The sequence below is a fragment of the Prinia subflava genome, chromosome 2 (genome assembly GCF_021018805.1).
Source record: "Prinia subflava isolate CZ2003 ecotype Zambia chromosome 2, Cam_Psub_1.2, whole genome shotgun sequence".
NCBI lineage: Eukaryota > Metazoa > Chordata > Aves > Passeriformes > Cisticolidae > Prinia > Prinia subflava.
In genome coordinates this window covers 35633604-35656172 of record NC_086248.1, presented here as the reverse complement: position 1 = coordinate 35656172, position 22569 = coordinate 35633604, and the positions used below count along the sequence as shown (strand labels likewise).

Genomic DNA, 22569 nt, shown 5'->3' with positions numbered 1-22569 from the left:
TTCTTACCTTTCTCTTAACAGAAGCACTTGTTACACTTTTTCTCCATTTGGCTACTGATTTACCTTTTTTTTTTATTTGTAAGGAAGAGTATATTAAGCATCCAAGGATTATTTTGGTCAGTATTTTATCTCCTTTATGAAATAAAACCCTTCACCAATTGCTTTATCAGATCTTCCTTGCCTTAAAATCAGTTTACTTGCACCACTGTTATCAACAGATCAAGATATCTACTTTTCTTTTACAGACAATACATTATTCTGTATGTAAAAAAAAAAAAAAAAAAGATAAACCCCTGACTTCATTTAATCAAAGCAAAGAGAAAGCTGAACTATCATGTCAGTATCTACGGCATCTACCAGTACTGACTGCAGGTCCAAAGTGATTTCATGTCTTCTGGTGATGATCTCTCTGCAGATCACAGGTAGCAATTCTTAAAATCACTTTTATTTTCACATGTATCTTTACTGCAGTTTATTTGTACAGGCACAGCATTTTATAAAAGAACCTAAATCGGATTAAACAGCAAGAGAGACACTTGTCCATTATTTCAAGGGAAAGAAAAAAACCAGCAGTTGCCTTGAAAAGTTCTGTGAGTGATTTACTGATTTCCTTTCTTACATTCTCAGTCCCACTTGGAAGTTTTCCTCCTCATGTACCTGGACCCCTCACTGTCGATTGCTTCGTAGAGGTCCTTCTTATTCTCTGCTGTTGCATGCAAATAACCAAGGTAGGCCACACAGAGGCTAATTGCTATCAGTCCAAATGCCATCACAGGTTTGTTCTGACAAGAAAAAAATGTGGTAAATGTTTTTAGTCAAAGCATTCTTCATTAAACGCAAACATTACATTCTTCTATCTCAGCTTAGAAATTGAACAGTAAACTATTGTGACATCTGCAAAAATCATCACTGCCTTCTTGAAGACTGAATTTTCTGATAGCAAAAAGAATTCCCTTTCAAAAAGAAGATTCTTTCTGGAGACAGAACAGCACATTGCCCAGTAGTCTGTATTTTGCCAGGTGGAAATGCTGATTGAGCATGAATGAACCAGACAAAACCAATTACTGAAGGTCTCTCCTACAAACTTTTAACAGAATTCATCTGGATATACCACTAGGACAATGCACCCTGGTCCTGTGTGATTACAATCCTTTAAACCACATTTTGTATTCTTATCACAAAATCTACTTTTATTATATTAAATCTATACTTATTATATGCACAGAATTTCACTCATTGCTGGGTTCTGCAAAGGCAAATAAAACCTGAGTATCATCAACTTAATTATAAAAGCAAGAAAAAAAGAAAAATCCAAAATATTGAAAAGCTACCAAAAATCGCCTCATTTCACACCAAGAAAGTTTGCACTCTATGACTGGTTCCCTTTGAAATATTAAAACCAGCTCCTGTTGTTTTTATTACTTAATAAGAAGTAATAATATTACTTAACCTGTCAAATTACGTAGGTAGTATACCTCTAAACAGTCTTTCTGAAAGCAACTTCGCTAGGTACAAAAGAATCAGACAATATAACAGTGAAATAAAAGCTGCAATAAACAATGTAACATTCTGCGCTCTCAACAACCAACAGTGGAAAAAAGTAAAAATATTTTTATTTACATTTCTGAGTGGATTGCATAACAAGAGATGGTTATATAATACACAGAGAATTGCAATGATTACTTTAAAGCAACTGTATCTCTTCAAGCATATTTAGTTTCTCTTAGGGCAAGTTCTTACAGGTTTAATGAAAAGCTCTGGATTCACAGCTCGGAAAAGCAAAGTTGTCTGAACACTCCTCAGTCCTGGTTTTCTCTCTTTGGATGTTTCATTTTCCTTTGGAGGTTTGGTGGAAGACATGTCACCTAATGTTGAATACTTCCTGGAAGTAGAATGAAAACCAGGTGTAATTTCTGTAAAAAACTGAAAAGCTGCATTCACTGAATGCAAATTCACACTCTGTCTTACAGCATCAATTTCAATTTTAGCAGGTGTAAATATTACTGATCACCTCCGGTGTCACCTAACATTCCCACCTTAAGCACACTGATTTTCAATCTTGTTAATTTTGTGCAACCTAAAATTAACTTTTGGAGATTCACATCTTCATTTGCTATACAGCAAATCTAAATCTCCTGATAATGGGTTTAGGGTTTTTCAATTAGCCTTTGGCTAATGCTTTACCCACCTGTGGACCAAACAGCATCAGTCTTCAGACCACTGGATAAAAGACAATCCTAGGAAAAAAAAATAACTTCTACGTGAAGGACAGCCCAAGCACCACTGTAGTGCAGTCACTTTAGCCACCCACCCCAGCAGGCCCAGCACTCAGGTCTCACTTTTGCACACACTGGGCACACTGCAAATGCCTTGGGTTCAAACTGAAAGAGGGGAAATTTAAGCTACTTAGAATAAGCAAGAAATTCTTTATTCTGGGGGTGGTGAGGCACTGGCACGGGTTGCCCAGAGAAGCTGTGGGTGCCGCATCACTGGAAGTGTTCAAGGCCAGGCTGTACGGGACCGATGAGCAACCTGGTCTTGTGGAAGATGTCCCTGCCCCTGGCAGGGGCGTTGGAGCAAGATGATTTTTAAGGTACTTTACAACCCAAGCCACTCTATGAGCACTTGAGCAAAGGTGGAAAAACACGCCCTTGGCTACCCCTGACTACTGAGGGGCAGAGGAGACACGGCGCTGGGGATCCCCCAGGAAGGGAAGGGCAGCGCAAGGACAGGCGCACAACCCCATCCCGGGCGGCGAGGGGGCAGCTGGCCCCAATTTGGAAAAGCCCAGCGGGAACTCCCGGGACAAGGGGGACTCCCGGAACACGGGAGACTCCCGGCACACCGCCTCACGGGACGGGGCCGTGGGGAGGAACACTAAAGCCGCACCACGCCGCCCTTCCCCCGCTACTCACCGCTCGCAGCCAGCGGCGCCTCCCGCGGGGCGGGGCTGCGCCTGCGCGCTGGCGCCCCCTGGCGGGCGGAGGCCGGCGGCGCGGGCCGGGGCGGAGCGGGTCCCTCCGCTGCAGCTGTGGGCTCACAGGCCTGGCTTACACTTTCCTGTACCTGGAGGGTGAGTGGGAGGACTTCGGTGGAGTGTCTGGTTATTGCAGCCAGGGAGGCAGAAGGGAACAAACACAAGTCTCGGCCAACAGTGGCTGAACACAAGCTGGCAGTGTGCCCGAGTGGCCAAGAAAGCCAGTGGCATCCTGGCTTGGATCAGCAATAGCGTGGCCAGCAGGAGCAAGACAGGGATTGTTTCCCTGTGCTCGGCACTGGTGAGGCCACACCTCGAGTGCTGTGTCCAGTTCTGGGCCCCTCACTGCAAGAAACACAATGAGGTGCTGGAGCGTGTCCAGAGAAGGACAACAAAGCTGCTGAAGGGTCTGGAGCACAAATCCCATGAGGACACACTGAGGGAGCTGGGGTTTTTCAGCCTGGAAAAGAGGTGGCTCAAGGGGGACCTTATTGTCCTGTACAACTACCTGAACGCAGGTTGTAGTGAGGTGAGGGTTGAGCTCTTCTCCTAAGTAACAGCTGACAAGACAAGAGGAAATGGTCTCATGTTGCATCAGGGGGTGTTTAGATTGGACACTAGGAAAAATTTCTTCACTGAAAAGGTAGTCTGGCATTGGAACAAGCTGCCCAGGAATGGCTCAGAAGACGTATGGATGTGGCAGTTGTGGATATGGTTCAGTGGTGAAAACAGTGACCCTAGGTGTACAATCTTACAAGATCAAGACCCTAGGGACTTGATCATTTTAGAAGACATTTCCAACCTTAATGGTTCTGTGAAATGTAGAGTATCCAGGCTCACAGAGCTTCCTGTTCCATGTTTTTCTTTTTTCTTCTGCAGTAATTGAATTGTGTGTGTGTGGTTTTGTTCTTTTTCTCTTTTTCTTTTTCTTTTTCTTTTTCTTTTTCTTTTTCTTTTTCTTTTTCTTTTTCTTTTTCTTTTTCTTTTTCTTTTTCTTTTTCTTTTTCTTTTTCTTTTTCTTTTTCTTTTTCTTTTTCTTTTGGCAGAGTAATAATAAATTGCATGTTAACTTTTCATGTCTAAATCCAGATGGAGTACCTATTTTTTTTCTTGTTGCAAGCAAATATAATGAGGTGAGAAAAAGAATAGGGAAATAAGTTTAGGTGTCGAGAGGATTGAGTGCTATATCTGGAGTTTGTGTCAACAATTAATTCACAACATACCATCTGCTAATCTGGTAGCTATTGTTTTGGTGGCATATGCCATGCAGCTGATTTTGTTTGGAAACTATTGAGGAGAAAATCTAGTGAAGCTGCTTTTGTTTGTTTTCACGTTTGTCTAATTGAAAGAAGCCAATACCAGGTTTTTTGGAAGAGCTTGGCTTTTGGGAAGGTAGCTTGGTTTTCTTGAGGAGAAAGGGGATTTTTTACTGTAATATAGGAGATGTTTGGCTTACAGCTCCCAAGCAATTTTCCCCTCACATTTTGGAAGCCAAAAGAATTACATCAACAGAAAAAGCACTCACTTCTTGGCCCATTCACCGCTTCTCAGCAGTCACACTGCCCATGCAGATAAAACTTCTGATCCAAAGTCAGCCAGGGTCAAGATAGTTTTTTCTGGATTGTGATAGGATGGGTTTATGCCAGAACACATTTGCAATATATCGGTGCCAAGATTGTTAGGTTGCTGCTAGTTCTCTAGCACTTCCCATCTTTCTTATAAAGGACAGGTAAGTCCCAGGCGTCATTGACAGAGGAAGAGCTGTGGGATAAGGCTTTGTGTGTAAAAGAAGAAGCAGAGAGGGATGTAGAAGTGGGCTTAGGCTTTGATGTGAATGCTGGTACTTGGCATGAGTTAAGCATGTGCCAGCTAACCAGATTAACTGTGCAGTGATTAAAAGCTTGGACTGCTTTCTGTTTCTGGTTTTGCTTTATGACTGTGGGGAAGTGTTGTCTTTTATCTTTAATGTGAATATTATGTTGCTATAATCTGACCCAACAGGATGTTGAAACATTCAATCCATTAAGGCTTATGAAGTTGTTGGGCATATTTTACAGCAGAGACTCTGTAAAGTGTAGAATAGTAAACATCTGTGGTGTTTCTGAGTCACCCATCCTCTTAATATCCGAGTATCTCTCCTGAAAAGAAATCACACAAACCCCCCTTCCTTTTCTAAACCCGAGGCTGTTACTGAGATTTATTTTCCTTTCAGCTGAATTCCTTTGGGATTCTGCATTCAGTATTGTGCTTTGTGCCACGGCCATTCACAGCCTAGCAGCAATTTCTGCTTTCCGTGAGACTCGCATGCCCTTATCATTGGAGCTGCAGAAGAGCCTGTGTGGAGGGCAGAGCAGAGCCGGGCTGTGCCCCGCAGACACGGTGGGGAGCAGCGCCCTGCCTCCTGCCTGTGCTGACTGACCTCACAGCGCCTGCCTGCCTCAAGTACTGCACAAGAACAGAGCTTCACATTGTCTTCAGAATAAAGATAGCGCGCCTCAAGCTACTGATAAGCTTATCCTTGCTTTAGAGACACAGTTACAGAGATGTGGGCAAAAAAATTTCTTTTTGCATCTACACTGGGATTTCAGTGCTGCTATGACTTACAGTGAGGGGGCAACTACCTTCACATTTGTTAGAGTTCTGATATGTGAATGTGAAATTCACATTTTAAAATGATTTTTAAATGTTTTAGACACCATGAGTTTCACAATTTTTAAATTTGAGTTTACAACTGGGGCACTTTTTCTGTTTTGTTTTGTTTTGTGCTGAACAATCTGGGGGAGAAGAGAAAGCAAAAATTAGTAATTAGAAGTACTTTTTTCCTCCTTGCTCAAAGCTAATGGTGAGAGTAACCATTGTTGCACTGGGGCATATGAAACAGTATGGCCATATTAAGGACATAAATGCATAAGAAACAAACAGACCAGCTAGACAGGGGTGGCATTGAGGGTATTGAGGAAAGTTTTCTGTGTGGTTGTTGTTCTGCTCATGTCAGTCTTGAGAGTCCTTATGCTGATTTTCAGCAGCTTTTCCTCCTTTGTGTTGTTCCCATTGAAAGAAAGCTGTTTTCAGACAGCAGCATGCACTGTTCAGGATCCTACCACTGACAATCCAAAGCAGTTTTAAGGCAATATGCATTTTAAAACAAAAAAATCTCTTAGTAGGACTCTTCTGTGTTTCATAACATTATGTGTATGTCTTCTATAATACTTGTTAGCCAGCTGAATCTCTGTGAGACAAAACAAATCACCCAGCCGTGCTTTCCAGCAAAGATTAAAGCAATTATTATTCTTCAAACACTGATCAAGCTTGTAAATCTTTTTCAACTGAATTCAGTATGGAAGGAAAAAGGCACTTCGTTTGGTTCTACTTTCATTTTTGAGTGGGTAAATTCGTTCTGACTGGAAACAGAATGAAAGCATCCCCCCTAGAAAGAAAAAGGTGGTTTCTATTACAAAGGAAGAGCAGAGAAACGTGCAGCCCTGAATTTTCTCAGTACCTTACAGTGGGGTTTAAAGACAAGTTTGAGCTAAGACTGCATTTCAAAAAAGGAAGGGCAAGGGAAGACCTCTTTTCCCTTGTAATTGCTCTGGACTCCTTTGCATGCAATGTCATAATTGCTCAGCCTTGGAGTATGCCAATTTTTTTCCCTGATCAATTGCCAGAAAAGAAAAAAGAATAAAGTTTACTTTTCAGTTGGATGGGCAAGACAGTCTAAAGTAAGCAGGGCAATGCAGTTGGGAAGGCAGTTGGAAGTGGAGGCACAGACCAGACTAAACTCTGCCTCTGACACCAGGACTCCCAATCAGTTTAAGGTGTGAGAACTTAAAATCCTTTCTAATGTAGGCACTCTTTCTAATCTCAAGCAGGGAACACAGCTGCTAAGAAGACTACAGAGTGTAGAAATTTCACAGTTTCAACAGAACAAACTGTTGTAAGGTACTCTGACACACAGTATTCTGGAACTCTTCAGATTTTCTGTAACTTAGAGTTGTCTTTTAATATATAAATACCACCCTGTGGAATAATAGAATCATTAAGGTTAGAAAAGACCTCCAGATCATTGACCCTGAGATGAGCTCAGCTGATTAGAGCATGGTGCTGGTAACAGTGAAGTTGTGGCTTCAGTCCCTGTGTAGGCCATTCACTTAAGAGTTGGACTTGATGATCCTTGTGGTCCCTTCTGGTTTCTGTGATCTGTGTTTCACTGAACATTGCCACGCCAATTAAACCGGAGCACTAAGTGTCATGTCCAGTCATTTCTTTAACACTTCCAGGGATGGACGTGTTGATTGTTGAACATTATAAAATTGGCCTCAGCTCCTTGATCCAACTGTCCAGATCCCACTGCAGATCCTTCCTGCCTTCAAGTAGAGGACCTCAACACTCCCACTCACCTTAGTGTCATCCCCAATGTTACTGAGGGTGCATTCTATCCCCATCCAAATCATTAATGAAGATGTTAAACAGGGCTGGCCCTGATACTGATCCCTGTGGGACACGATTAGTGATTGGATGCCAAATGGATGCAGCACTATTCACCACCATTCTCTGGACCTGGCCACTCAGCCAGTTTTAAACCTGGAGAAGAGTGTGCCTGTCCAAGCCATGGGCTGCCAGCTTTTCCCAGGAGAATGCCTTGGGAAACAGTGGCAAAGGCTTTGCTGAGGGTAGATAACATCCAGAGCCTTTCCCTCCTCCACTGGGTGGGTCACCTGGTCCTAAAAGAAAATGAGGTTGGTTAGGTAGGACCTGTCTTCCCTACCCCCAGGCTGGCTGGGTCTAATCCTCTGGTTGTCCTGTGTGTGCTCCATGATAGCACTCAAGATGTTCTGTTCCATAACCTTCCCCAGCACTGTGATCAAGCTGACTGGCCTGTAGTTTCCTGGATCCCCCTTCCAACCCTTCTTGTAGGTGTCATGTTGGCCAACCTCCATCCCACTGGGACCTCCCTAGTTAGCCACGGCTCATGAGAAATGATGGAGAGGGGCTTGGCAAGCTCTTCACTCCCTCACTACCTTTGGATGAATTCCATCTGGTCCCACAGACTTGAGAGGGTCAAATGGCTCAGCAGTCCACCAGCCACTTCCTCTTGGAGTGCAGGGGGTCTACCCTGCTCCCTGTCCCTGACTGCCAGCTCAGGGGGGCTGGTAGCCCTGAGGATCACTGGTCTTTCTGTTGAAGACTGAATCAAAGAAGGCATCAAGTACTACAGCTGTCTCCTCATCTTTCTTGACAATATTCTCCTCTGCAACCAATAAGAGATGGATATTTTCCTTGGCCCTTTTTATGTTGTTAATGTATTTATAAAACCACTTTTTATTATCTTTCACAGCAGTGGCCAGATCAAGTTCTAGCTGAGCTTTTGTCTTTCTTATTTTCTCTCTTCATGACTTAATGACATCCTTGTGCACTTCCTGAGTTGCCTGCTTCTTCTTCCAAAGGTCGAAACCTCTTTTTTTTCCCCTGGGTTTTAGTAAAAGTGCTCTCTATTCAGTCAGGCCAGTTTTCTTCCACACCAGCTCATCTTCCAGCATATGGCAATGGCTGCTCCTGTACCTTTTAAGATTTCCTTCTTAAGGTATGTCCAGCCTTCATGGATCCCTTTGTTTTTAAGGGCTGTTTCCCAAGGGACTCTGTGAACCAGTGTCCTGAACATGTCCTAAGCCCATGCTCTGGAAGTCCAAGGTGGAGGCTCTGCTGATCCCCCTTCCTTACTTCACCAAGGATTGGAAATTACTATTTTGTGGTTGCTGTGTCCAAGATGGCCACAGACCACCACACCTCCCACCAGCCCTTCTCTGTCTGCAAACAACAGGTCTAGCAGAGCACTGCCCCTGGCAGGCTCCCCTACCAGTCAGGGAGTTACCTTCCACACACTCCAGGAACTTCCCTAGGCTGCCTGCTCTCTGCTGCTAGCAGGTATCTGGGAAGCTTTGCATTACCTGCAGTCCATCTCCAAGCTCTGGCACCTTTAGTGCCTTATGAAGTCATCTGCTTCTCTGGGTACCAAGGTGCAGTACCAAGGTGCAGATTCAGGCACATGTGTAAGGCTCTGTGATAGTTTCCTCTCTGTAAAACTACCAAACATTCACGTGTAACTCCCAGATAAAAGCCACAGTAAGTTTGAGCTAATTAAATTATACTATGAATAAATTATAGTGTGAAGAATTCATTTAACAGGCAAGCATTTCAGTCTGCATATTTTGTAATGTTACTCAGCAGAATGGCCACATCCCAGGTAAAAATGTCCACCAAAGCCCTGATACGAGATGCATAAGGCAGGGCATAAATACTTATTCCATGGCTTAGTTATTGAAAGTAAAGTTACAGACTTCCTGGTGGGGAGTGGTTCAGCTGCCTAGGCCAATGTGGGAACTGGTTAGCATGTACAGTAAACAAAACACATTTCAGTAACAAACCCCAGGCTTCACTTTCTAGGGAAAACCACTGTATTTTAAAATTCTAAGAGAAAAGCTTTTCTGAGCATTTCTGTAATGTATTGTTAGGAATCATGTGTGCCCAAAAGAATTTGTGTGTTTTGTGGACAGCTGACTTGCCCAGGAGAGCACAAAATGCAAATCTGATGTAAAATGTCAAAGAGCAAACAGGGTGTGAGTTCAGGCACACAGCGCTCGTGTCTTCAGGCTGTGCTGTTGTGCTACTGTGAGAACACAGAGTGCAGCATCTGAGCTGATGCCAATGAGCGCTCAAAAGATGCAGATAAATCCTACAACTTCAAATAAATGCCACAGTTTCCTCATATCTTTCTAATGATACAAGATGCTTTGTGGTTCTGGTTTGAACTGTGTGCCAGCAGACATGATCAGGTTGCACTCACTGAGTTTGTATTACCTAGGAGATAAGTAGTTCCCATTTTCCAGGCATAAAGCAGTAACTCCCTTTCTCAGAAATGAACTGTTGATTGTTAATTCCACTAGAGAGCTGGGATGCAGCTGTAATCATTCACTGAGACACAGGTAAGTTAGATTTTCTTGTAATAAAACACAGTTTCACTGAATGAGAAGTTGATTTTCTAATATTAAATAGTCTTGATAGCAGCCTCATCAAATGTCCCATCAGGCAACATAAACCATGGACGTATCATCTTTTTGTTGCTTTACTGCAGCACTTCGTAATATTACAGAGTTAAAATCTCTGTAATGTGGCCAGTGACAATTGCTTGTACAAATGGAAATCTTCTGACTTTGTCAAATCTTTTTTTATTTTACAAATTGACTAAACTGTGACAATAGTAACAGTAGCCTGGAGCAATAATATTTATTAATGCTGAAGATAATTTGCTGCAAAGGGAGTTTGTGTTTACATCAGGAGAGCATGGTAGAGATGGGTTACCTGTTTGGCAAGAAGATGTTGAGAAATGTGGTTGTAGTCATGCCGGTGAGATATGGATATCATGACTTCAAAGGAATATAGGTAATTTTGGCTACATCTGAGGTTAATCTTTTAAAAATACATAATTTACCAGGTAACAAATAAAACAGTGAATTGTTTCTGCAATTTCAAAACCCATTCATTGCTGCAGAGAAGAGACCACAGCAATTAGCAGCTGGCAAAGCACCACACTCAGCAGCTGCTGGTTTTTTAAGTGGTGTTTGTGGTTTCCCTAAATACAAAACAAGATGGGATTTTGCCATAGTTTAGAAGTTGCCTTTTCAGGGAAGTGAATGTTTGGCAACTAAGATTCTGAAGCACAGAAAGAAAGGAGATTTGTCCCAAGGCCCTGCAGAAACCCATGTGAAAGTCAGGTGTAAAGCCAAATCAACCAGCTCTAGTATTTTGCTAAATGCTGAGCCCTCTTCCATCTAGTGTTTTCTTTTCCTTCCTGTAGCTGGTTGACAAATAAGTATCTAGGCTAATGTCTTTCCATACCACGTGTCTATTTTAAGCCCTATTTATTTCTGCTTTTAATATCAGAGTAGTTAGAGGTTTATCTCCCAATGGACCAAAGGGCTTATTTCTTGCTCCACAGAGTTATAAGTTAATAATAGGCATAGAACAGTGAGAGGTTAGAATCAGCAAGCTAAGGCAGGTGAAAGCAAGGGACTGGGACTGGGCTATGAGGGACCATGGTTCTTTTCTTAGTTCTGCCTCTGATGTGCTGAGCGATGCTGGATAAACCACACCTGCCCCTTGACAGCACATGTTTTCTCTGTCTAGCTTGACAATATTTGTAGGAGAGAATGCCCTTTCCCATTACATGTTAATGAAGGGTTCATATCAATTAATTTCATTATAAAGTGTCTACAGTGTCTATTTTTGTCTGCGCATGAGAGAGAACAAGCTATTGCCAGTATGTTTACCCCTGCTGTTTGGAAGCCTCCCCTTCCCCTGGAAGCATCTGGAGGCTGAAATAGGTGGGAAAATTTTGGCTCTCATCAGCCTTGGAACCATGGACTTCGCTGCACTACCAACAACTAGCAGTGGTCATGGCAGAAGTGAACAACTTGGCCAGGACACAGACCCAGGGGAGCTGTGTTTTCTCATGGGTTGTCAGGCTCTACCTAGCTTGTTTTTGAAGAGCCTTTAAAAATGAATGTCAAGACTACATTAATGTTATAGGTTTACTCATTTTATAAAAAGAGGTGAGTTGTCTGAAGAAGGCAAAGTTAATTTTTATGTCTTCTTTTTTCTCTTGCTGACGCTCTCATAAGGACCTGGAGATCACTGTGGCACTCTCACCATTGAACAAGAAGCAGAATCATTGCAAGGTTAGTGACTTGTAGCAAGAGTTTTCAGCTCCTATTGCAGATGTGCAACAGTTTGAACAGCTAGTGCATGTGCAGCTTGGTAATGTGACCTTGAATCAAGTGATACTGTTCCTTGGTGTTCCCAGGAGCTTTCCTGATCCCTCCTCTTCTCTAGCAAAGCACTGGAATAGATGCAGCATGCTGAGGGGACTAGTGGAGCTTCCATCAACTTAAGAATCAACTGAACTGCCAGGAACAGTTTCTGCACAGCTAAGCCTTTTTAGGGCCAGAGAACAAAGCAAACCAGTGTTTCTCAGCCTGTGGACGTCACACCTCTGGTAATCAGTATGGAGGCAGTAGGCAGTCCATGAAACAGACTCAGCAACCATAAAATGGATGCACACCTCCTTATATCAACAAACAGAAAAGATAAGGGCAAAATGCAGTTACTAAATGAACACCTGAAGTTAAGCTTCTTTGTTTGGTTGTTTATGGAAACCATTGTGCCAGTACTTGTTTTTTCTTTTCCTTGTTACACTGGGAGGATCCTTGCTGTTTGGAAAAAACAAACAAATAAACAAGTACTGTGATGATGTTTTGATTAAAGTATAAAAAAAAAAGAACAGAATGGACTCTAAAGATTTTCACTGTCTCTGCCTTTTTATGGTCCTGTATCCCCTGTGATTTCTGCTCTCTTCTTTATAATTTTTCCACTATTTATGGTTCTCTTTTTTCCAGTTATTAAAAAAAAAAGGTAAGTTGTAGATGCAGCAAATACTCCCCAGCAATGTTTACATCAGAAAAAGGAGCTCTTCCATCTCTCAAACTGTGAGGATAATTTAGCTTGCTTGTACAGAATTGATAGATCCACTGTTCAGAGGCTTGTGTTCTTTCTCTTATTTCTCACTGTTCCATCTCCATTTCCCAAAATACTGTGCCACCTTCCTGTAATTTGCCGGCTCTTTGAGCTCCAAGTTGCCTGCCCTTTGTGCCTCTAACTCCTAGGATGCTTCCTCACTTCGTCTCCAGTTATTCAGTTTGTTCTTGCATTTTCTTACTTCCCCATCACTGCCTTCTGCCTGCTATTTTCCTCCACACAAAAATACCTTTTCTGCTTTTAAAGTCATTAAATTAGCAGAGCTGATCGAAATCTAGGTGAAGTAATTATCTGAGCACTGTGCTTTTCAGTGGATGCATTACTCAATGCACATTAGCCAACCTCCTGTAGGCCTCAGTGAATGACAGAAATGAATATTTGATGAATATATTCAACAACAATAGCATTATTCAAACACTTTACTCAATAAAGTACATTCAGCACTCTCAGAAGTTAATGGTGCATTCAGGTTACTGTTTGCTCAGCAGAACATGAGCCCAACCCCAAGAGGGAAAATCAAGTCACTGATACATGTGAGGGAAATGGGTTGGGAAGCCTCTTCTGGTCATCTGTGCCTCTCATAGCAGGACAAAGTGTATGTGTATGTTGGTGGGGGTGTTTAAATCCCATATAGGGAACAAAGGATGTATGTGACGAGGAAGAGAGATTACTTGCTCTATTTCCTGACTGGCAGATCTTGTTTCATGCTTATCACTCGTACTTCAGCTAGGAAAGAGAAAAACAAATCAACATATTTCTGATCTTCAGCTTTTTTTCCAACTGGGGTGTGCATGTGTGTATTGAGAAGAGGGTTGAAGTAAATCTAACCACAAATCCTTGCTTTTCACTTCTTGCTCCATTTAATGTTTCCTTGAGTACTTGGTGCAAATAACTGATCTTCTACTGTTTAAGACTCTCTAATGCCTCCCTGGTAATTTCCAGTAGAGGCCAAGTCTCTTTTGCAGTCTTTTATGTTCACAGTGCCAAAGAGATCCCTCTAATGCTTGTGTAACTTTTTCAGAACGTTGAGTCATTTAATTTTTAGCTTCAGCATTGGACATTACCCTGACACAAATTGATGTCATCTACATTTCCCACAATCTACTCAATTTCTTAAGCTAGCTTCCCTTGACTCCCTTTGTTTCTTTCCGCACAAAATGAAAGATTCTAAGGCTGAAATCTCTCCTTGGCCACAAGGATTTGGATCACACTTTTCCTCTCTTGTCCTTAGGTTAGCCAGAATATAATTTTGCTAAAGCATCATGCCCTAACACTACTCAGCATCTGCTGCCATGGGTACTGCCACTTCTTGAACTGTTACAAAACCTCATACCACTGCCATATTTTTCCTACTGCCCTGCTATGTGCTCACTAGGTGATTTTTCTTTTTGTTGTCTGAATCCTCACCTTGCTCTGAATTTCATACAACTTACTTAATGTATTTGTCTTCTCTAGTCTGAGCTAACTTGACTGCTCATCAGTCTTGTGCCTGTGCTGTCCCATAAATTCAATTTTCTCTTGTTTACCTGTTGAGTAACTCCTTGTCTTTGAAGTCCATTTCTCTTTTTCCATTCCATATGTTCTTTGCTATGCTTCAGTGAATTAATTGTATTTTCAAAGGGTGCAAAAGCATCCGTTAACATCCACATCTATAGCAACAGTGGTCATAAAGCAAATATAACTTTTCCAAAGCACGTTTGCAGGGGAGCTGTGCTAGTTACAACCCAAACAATGCTACAAAAGAGGCTTTGTGGCCCTTTGAGTTTGAAGCTGAAGGTTGTTCTCTACAGTAATTTCTCATTATCACATAAAGGCTGCAACCAGAAAAAAATATAACCTAAGTTCTGCACATCTCTGGCTGCAGAAGCACTGCAGGCCACAAGACCTGCCCTGCAGTTCTTCAATAAATTTCAGTTTCTCTTCAACAGAGCACACAGAACAGGAACCCCCTTCAGTTTTGTGGAATCCCTGATGCCTCATTACTAAACGTCTAGGCAGCAGAATGTGTTGCTCTCTTTCAAATTAGGTTTGCAGGAATTTCATCCATCCAATCTTCTGTCTGGTTAGAATTTGCCTGTTGCTCAGGATCTGTTGATTTTAGTCAAATTCTTGACCCCTGTTTTCTTTGGTCAGGACTTCTTATTCTCCTTTATATTGTTCTTCTCAATGTGGGATTGGCAAAGAAAGTGTAAAGTCATTCTTTTCTAATCCCTCTTGGTGCTGAGTTAAGGAAGTAGCAGCTCAGCTTTGGGAAAGATACCTCGAGGTAAATATCTCAATCTATATTTAGGTATAATCATGGCTTGATTTTCACCAGTGTTGGTTCCCACTGATTTTTGTGCCTTGGTGGTGACCCAGAATATCTTTCATTTCTGTTCACCTAGAGGCTCAGAACTGGTGAAGCTCCACCCATGGATTGATAGGTGACATCAGGCTTTTTACATTAGAAAGGAATGGTGCACTTGTAGTGGCCATCTGCAAAAGCCCCCTTGCAGCCATGCTTGTTTTCCATGGAATAACAAAATTCAGAATTCCCTCTAACAGTCCTTGTGCGCATCCTAAAACCTCAGGAGAGGCCTCTTGAGGTTTTCCTTCAAATCTCCAGAGGACAGCTCATCCACAAGATGCACACACGTGTGCTAACATTCGCTCTTACTCAGTGAATGATTTGTTTCCTTGCCTATGATTTATTACATAGTGGTGTGTTCATGTTTGCTGTTCAGCTACTTTGAGACTGTTGTGACTGTGTGTTACTTATTTAGAAAGCATTAAAACCTTGAAGCTCATGTCTTCAAAAGTTTGATTTAAACTTCTGCTTGAACTCTGCTTGCAGACGTGGAAGACAGGAATAGCTCTTTAATGAAAAAGTAACCACACTGCCAAACGTATTTAAAAGCATAGGAGCATATGTCTGAAAGATATAAGCTGGTATATCCCTTTTATCTTTCTTATCTGCAGTACAAAGGAGTAGCTTGGTAACCATTCTTGGCAGTATAAATCAGGAATATATTAATTTCTGCAGCTGTCCCTCAGCTCCTCAAGCTAGTGCTCAGGTCTAACGGTAGCAAAGCAGGAATACCCAAATAGTCTTGCCTCCCGGAGGAAGCCTGAGCATAGACAGAGGTCATGAAGGGTTGCAGAACTGAGGGACAGCAAAAGAAGCAGTCAGCTTTCCACCTCTGTTGAGCCTTACAGAACCATGGAATCATTTAGGTCCAAAAAGACCTTCAAAATTAAGTCCACCCTTTGACCAATGTCCACCTTGTCAACTAGACCATGGCACCAAGTGCCCCGTCCAGTCATTTCTAGAATGCCTTGAGGGATGGTGACTCCACCACCTCCCTGGGCAGCCCATTCCAATGCCTGAAAACCTTTTCCATGAAGCTTTGTGATGCTGTGCCTCCATTACTTCTCAAACTTGCCAGAGATGAACTTGTTCATTACACTAGCAGTACCTGCATCTACAGCAGTGTCAGTGGGATTTGTGTGTGCCACTGCAGCCACAGAGGGGTACGTTTTCTCTCCTGCTAGGGGCAGAGCTTGCTGAAGCAGAAGATGGGATGAGGACATTAAATGGTGTAACATAAAGATCAGGAAACTTCTGATTTCCCTCCTCACATCTTGTCTCCCAGCCACTCTGTGTTCTGGAAATACATCCACCTTTGTTCTTACAGAACAAAGGAGCTTGGTACCCACAAAGATCCAGTCAGACCTGGAGACAGGGCCAGGTACAAAGATGACTGTATATTCTTGGTGGATACCTCAGGTCTTTTGACTCTGATGAGTCTCAGTATCAGTGACCCCTTAGGCAGCTCTTCCAAAAGAAGTGTTTTAGAGTTAAGACTGTGGAAGATTTGTGTAGATAAGAAACTGTAGCATACACACATATTGCACACATATTTTGGAGTAATGATAAGAAATACAACAACAAAAAAAATCCCATGAAGCATGAAAATATTTAAAATATTGCACAAGTTTACCCAAAAGTTAGACAAAAAGAAATCAATTTCCATTTTTGTAGTCAACTTAGTATGGGATGCTTGGTTCCTATGCATAAATTTGAAAGGGAAATCTAACTTGATTGTGTGTTTTGTCTGCATAACCGACAGGGCTAAGTTGAGTGTAATTCCGTGGCAGTGTCTGCCTTGCCAGAGAAAGAAAGAGAAAGAAAGTGTAGAACTTGCCAGAGAAAGCCCTACCTGACAGTCAGGAGACTCTCAGGGAGAACAGGCACATTTCTCACAGAGGACAGCTTAATAGAATGATTAGACTTCAGCCTAATTGACAAAATGTATTTAAACGGCAAATAAAATTTGTTCAACAGTCTCAGAATGTATCAGAATTATTAAATTATCAGAAATAAGAACAGCTTGTTGTTCTTATTTAAATGCTTAATATTAAATTACTTCTAAATGCTTAATAATTTTAAATTGTTTCAGCTACTGGTTATATCTCATGTTGAATGAATGTCTCATTTGTCTTCACCCAAGAGGACCCATCTCTCTGATCTTGTGTTTCTTTGATTTAGCATTTCCTTCTTTCCTCGAAGAGAAAAATGAGCTGGGCATTCCTACGTGATCTGCTGAGTGGAGTGAATAAATACTCAACAGGAATTGGAAGAATCTGGGTAGCTGTTGTGTTCATGTTCCGCTTACTGGTTTATGTTGCTGCTGCAGAAAACATCTGGAAACGTGAACATGATGAATTTGAGTGCAATATCAAGCAGCCTGGTTGTGAAAATGTCTGCTTTGACCATTTTTTCCCAGTCTCTCACATCAGACTTTGGGCTTTGCAATTAATCATGGTCTCCACCCCTTCACTCTTGGTTGTCTTTCATGTTGCTTACAGAGAGAACAGAGAGAAACACCACAACCAGAAACTTTACAAAAATCCACGAAAGATAGATGGTGGGTTGCTGTGCACTTACCTAATCAGCCTCATTTTAAAAACAGGACTTGAAATAGCTTTTCTTGTTCTGTTTTATAAATTGTACAATGGATTCAAAATACCACGTCTTGTGAAATGTGATATAAAACCATGTCCCAATACTGTAGACTGTTATATTTCTAAACCCACAGAGAAGATGATTTTCCTCTATTTTCTGGTGGCAACTTCATGCCTGTGCATCGTATTAAATCTAGGTGAACTGAGTTATCTGATTTTCAAGTACTCCATAAAATGTTATCTGAAGAGACATGTGAAGAAACAGCAAGGCTCAAAAAGCAATTGCTGTGAATCAGAACTCATCAGGTACAACAGAGCAGCAGCTGCAGGACAACTCCACAAGAGCTCATCTTTGCCTCTGAATATGCAAGATGAACATGAAACACATTCCCCGCTGAGTTGAAAGAAGGCTGGAGACCACGCTCCCATTACACAAGCTGTTTTTGACAAATTGCTTTTCCAATCACTGCTTTGCAGAACGATCCTTTGAAAGGATAGTTACATAAGAAATGCTGTTTCTGTTAGCTCCCCATTACTTGAGCTGATAAATTCGGTTACATTATGTATGTTGTACATAGAATCATTGAGACCTTTTCATGTTAAAACAAGAAATGTAGAAGTTCCGAGAATTCCATGAAGCTTTAATATAAACATGCTTTAATATAAACAGATGCTTAGGATAAATCATGCAGAAACAATTGCTCAAACAGTTGTGTATTGAATACTACACAGAATTGCTTTGATACAAGCAAAAATAGGCTTTTTATATTCAGAGACAGGAAGAATCTGGGATCGATTAAGACAAACAGCAAAGGGGTGTACAGGATTTGTCTGGTGGGTGCATCAGACCTGGTAACTGCTGAAATGGCAATGGGAAAATGCTGGCATAGAGTGAATGCTGCGCCTTGAAGCAAGATGGATGGTCACGAGTCCATTCCATTGGACTACTATAAAACATCTCAAAAAAAGAAAAACCCCAGAGGTAGACACATCTAGTTTAGTCCATGTGATAAAGACAGATTTGGTTATTTAGCTGTTTGTGCAGCACCTCCTTCTGGAGTTATTTGAGCCCTTACAGCTGTTAGAGTGTTAATCATCAAAAAGCATCCTTTAAGAAAGGCACTTCTCAAACTTGTGCAAGCAGCCTGTACCAGGGTACAGAGTTAACTCCTGGTCACCTGCACCAAGCAGCTCCCACATCATCAGACTTGTCTTCTGCTCTGTGGCAGTGGCATTTAAGTGAACAGATCATTCTCACATCCCTAGGATGTGACCAGAGAAATGCAGACCACATATACGGCAGAACAGTAGCCAGTAGTCCCTAGTATTAAGTAGCCTAGAATCTGGTCCCTTTAGTAAGGCTGAAAATATGCTAGTCCACAATGGATTTCTCTGCTGCCAAATAGCACATGAAATCTAAAAATATGAAAAGCCTCCAGTAGAAACAAAGTAAAAAAGAATCACCGGCTCCCTCCCCCAAATTTCAAAGTATCTCTTAAACACCCCACACCTCTGCTCTTTGTTATGTTGTTTGGGCTAACAGGAAAGGGACAGAAATTAGCTAAGACATCTTCTGTTGAACCTACGCCTCTAAGACAATGGGAAGTAGTGCCTTAAAAAACTTCCTTCAGGGTAGTGTTCTCATTCTTTTGCTGGAATGAAAGACCTTTGAACATACATCTGGTACTGAGCCTGATCAAAATGCACTGTTTAGAGAAAAACACCAACTGAAGGGGAGCTGCCTGAATGCTGAACTAATTTTATTGTTCATGCCAGGATAAGGAGGAAGAAACAGTAGCAAAAGCAGGTTAACTGTTTGTTTTTTTTCACTGAGGCCCCCTCTGGCCCCTCGGCCTTGGTTACAAAGCATTACATTTACTGAAGTAGCAGTTACACACTGAATGTTAGCAACTGATGAACAAGCTATGAACTTCTGATGGTGATTTTCAAGGAAGGGTTTATTGTTTGTTTGTTTTTGCCCCCTAAAATAAACCTACTTTTATAAAATATGGAAAGACATTTGCTGCTCCTGAATTTAGCAGCAACAGCAGTCCCTCAGATACCAGCTTGTGGCCAGTTAATTTTAAATCTTGACTGATGCTGAATCAGTGCATATCTAGAGACAGGGCGCTTTATACAAATCAGAACATTTTCAGTTAAATCTCTACATACACAGAATGTGGCTCATGACAGAAATGCAGTTAGAAAGTCTTTTGCAGCCCCTGGACAAAAGCCACCAAACAGTGCCTGAAGCAAAACCACCGCCCATAAACCCTGTGAAACTGCAACTGCCACGGTTTAACTGTAACTAAGTAACTGAGAACAAACCCCCAAATTATCTTAGCCCATCTGGATCCTCATGCATCATTTCATTAAGACAAGGGCAACACTATCAAAGAAAAAATGTTGCTGAAATATCTGAGTTTTAATAAGTGAGGACAGATTTTTAAGAACACATTAATGAAAAAATATTTATTAATTGTTTTTAAAGTAAGGTTTATTTGAGAGAAAATGAAGAGAAGAAAACACAGTTTAGCCAACACAGGTTTCTGATAAAATTAGTGCATTAACTGCTCTCTAATAAAAAAAGTGGATTAAGTCAGGGCTTGAAGGGTTTTAGAGCACCCCCTAAAGCTCTGTGGCTGGTCAGAGATTACCACTTAGACCAAAAATTTTCCCATCAAACAAAAACTCTAATTCTTTGGAATGCATATTCAAAGTTTTATTTTTAATTCTATCTTCTAACAGCCAAGAAATTATAAATAAATTCCAAAATCAACATTTTGAGTCTTGGAGGATACTTCAGTTTTGACAAAGCCAGTACCTTACATAAGAAATATTCTGCAAAATTATTATGGACCAACTCCACATAACCTGACTCACTCGCAGCAAAGCACCAAATAGCCTTCACATCATGTGCTGCAAAATTTGAGTGTTTGACAGGGCTACTAATGAAAAGAAATAACCATCACTTAACCTGAGAGAACAGAAAGAAATTCATCTGCTTTCTGAACCCTTGCTCTTGGCAAGCATTTGGTCTTTTACTGGCTCCTTCCCTTTCCCCACTTTTATATGCCTGTGTTCCCCAGTTTAAGTTTTACTCATCCATGCATCCCTGAAGGCATTTGCTGTTACATTTTTGGTTCAAACGAATTTGCTGGTTTGGTCCCTAAACTTCTGAGTCAGTCAAACTAACATTCTAAAAAACTGAACTGAAATGCTATGTTCTGCAAAGATATAAGCAATTGATAGAAGCTGATCTGAGCCCATACTGTAATGGAGAAATAACTGATCACTGCATGCACATTCATACAAAAATATTTACCTTGTTCGTATTTCATAACATCCCTGCAAACATCAAAAGATCTGTGTCTTTACACAGACTCTCATTTTCTTTAAAATCCAAGTAAGCTTCTTGTCCTGGGGCAGAAAAGGTTTGAAAAAAAGACACAGAATATTACCTATTTGCTGATAATTTCTTCCCTCTACTCCTTTCTCCAATACCAGTGGCTCCATTTCCCACTCCTTTAATTGTATCATCTCCACAGCAAGGCTCCAGGCAGGGCTGAGCAGGGTATGAGCAGCAGCTTCTCCAGCTCAGGGACCTAAACCCCAGCGTCGCTTGTCCTTGCCCCGCTCTCCTCTGCACACAGGTGGGAGCCCCAGCCAACTAATTCTTTGGCACAGAAACTAATTGCAACAATTAGCCAACTACTTGCCCCTCACCTGACCCAACAACTGATTCCAGTGTTACTTGTACAAGCATTCCTTACTTACTATCCAACATCCATAGACCAAATGTCCCAGCGTAATGCTCTGGAACTCAGCCCCCCCATCCTGCTGAGAGTGACCACTCTGAAACATGTGGGGACAAACCTACTATTCTTATTTACACTGAATTAGGGCTCAGGTAATAGCAGATTTCTTTATAAACATAGTTGAGCACCAGAGAGGCTGTCAATTTAAAGGTGTCTTTTGATCACAAAACCTGTCCATGCTCTGCATTCAGACTCCTCAGATCGGCTGCTTTCTCCATCAGCAACACTTGCTGCTTTAGTCAGCACATTCCTGATGGCAACAAGGGGGTTCAAAGAAAGCACCTTGCCTGAATTGTGCCCAGGCAATGGGTGACAATTCTGGAAGGCAGAGACATAGAGGAAGGAGAAAGAAAAGGCAGAAGACAGAGAAGGACTGGGCAGTGGGGCAGACAGCACCTTTGGGGCACGCCACAGGCAGAAGTGCTGCCGGTACTGGGCACCCCGGAGCCCCATCCCGCCCAGCAGCCCCGAGGGCAGGGGTGCAGCTTCAGGCCCCAGCTATGACAGCTGGGGTGGGAGGTTTTCTGTATCACCCAAGGTAAAACATCTGAATGCAAACACCATTTCCTTATTTATTAAATTTATTTCCTTAGGATTTTCTGTAGGTGGCTTTACAAACCAGAGTGCCCTCTGCAGTCTGTGATATTTTAAATCAGACCCTGCCTTTGGTACCCCATTTTAAGTTCAAGATACTCCTATTAGGTTTTTAAAAAGGAAATAACAGACCCCATACTAGCTTACCTGTTGGACAGGCTGTCAGTAACCACCTAAAAGGGAGTGTGCCACGGAATGTATTAATTATATGGGTACAGCATCTGCTTTAATGTGATTGGTTGGGATGAAATGGTATTAAATATTTTATTCTCAGAAATTCAGATCCAAATCAGAAATTCCTTCCTGGATATTTAGGACATTGGACTTTTTTACTCTTTCCTCTTTTTTTTTTTTTTTTTTTTTTTTTTTTTTTTTTTTTTTTTTTAAGTAGCATTCTAGTATAGCACTGTGTAGCTAAAAAGCTGTATACTATTCTCAGTCCAAGAACTGCAAATGATACAGTGTCAATCATCAGGAATGTTGAAACTATTCAACTTACACAACACAAACATTCTTCTAAAGACTAACAGTTGTGAGGTCTGTTGACGGTGACTGAAGTGGTTAGGTATGGCTGAAAACATGGCAGTCCAGGTGAGCTTTGAGGATCCTCTCCAGAGGGTCTCTGCCCTCTTCTCCCCTGCAGAAGTT

General features: G+C 41.7%; 2 protein-coding genes across 9 annotated transcripts in view; one reads left to right on the top strand and one right to left on the bottom strand.

Annotated features, from left to right (window-relative positions):
• The window catches only part of GJB7 (gap junction protein beta 7), a 35690-nt gene extending 13400 nt beyond the window's left edge, over positions 1 to 22290 (top strand). Inside the window, exons 1-3 of one of the 5 annotated variants that reach the window (XM_063389610.1) lie at positions 2982 to 3073; positions 11653 to 11709; positions 17094 to 22290. In XM_063389610.1, the coding sequence (XP_063245680.1) occupies positions 17121 to 17912 (792 nt within the window). In that variant the 5' untranslated portion in view covers positions 2982 to 3073; positions 11653 to 11709; positions 17094 to 17120 and the 3' untranslated portion in view covers positions 17913 to 22290. Of the gene's footprint in view, positions 1 to 2981; positions 3074 to 9820; positions 9958 to 11639; positions 11710 to 11834; positions 12282 to 17093 lie in introns of those variants that run through there. The other 4 variants (XR_010079229.1, XM_063389609.1, XM_063389611.1 and 1 more) reach the window with 4 other exon arrangements.
• On the bottom strand, positions 443 to 21106 carry SMIM8 (small integral membrane protein 8). 4 transcript variants are annotated; one of them, XM_063389614.1, is made up of 4 exons: positions 20971 to 21106; positions 2189 to 2237; positions 1741 to 1882; positions 443 to 782 (listed from the first exon to the last, which is right to left on the bottom strand). In XM_063389614.1, exons 3-4 carry the CDS (start codon positions 1858 to 1860, stop codon positions 624 to 626), a joined length of 279 nt encoding a protein of 92 aa, XP_063245684.1. In that variant the 5' UTR covers positions 1861 to 1882; positions 2189 to 2237; positions 20971 to 21106; the 3' UTR covers positions 443 to 623. The 4 variants fall into 4 exon arrangements, with proteins under 4 accessions (XP_063245684.1, XP_063245683.1, XP_063245687.1 ...); XM_063389613.1 differs by lacking the exon at positions 20971 to 21106 and adding an exon at positions 2916 to 3004; XM_063389617.1 differs by lacking the exon at positions 2189 to 2237 and having other exon boundaries at positions 20971 to 21100.
• Positions 22291 to 22569: the final 279 nt, after the last annotated feature.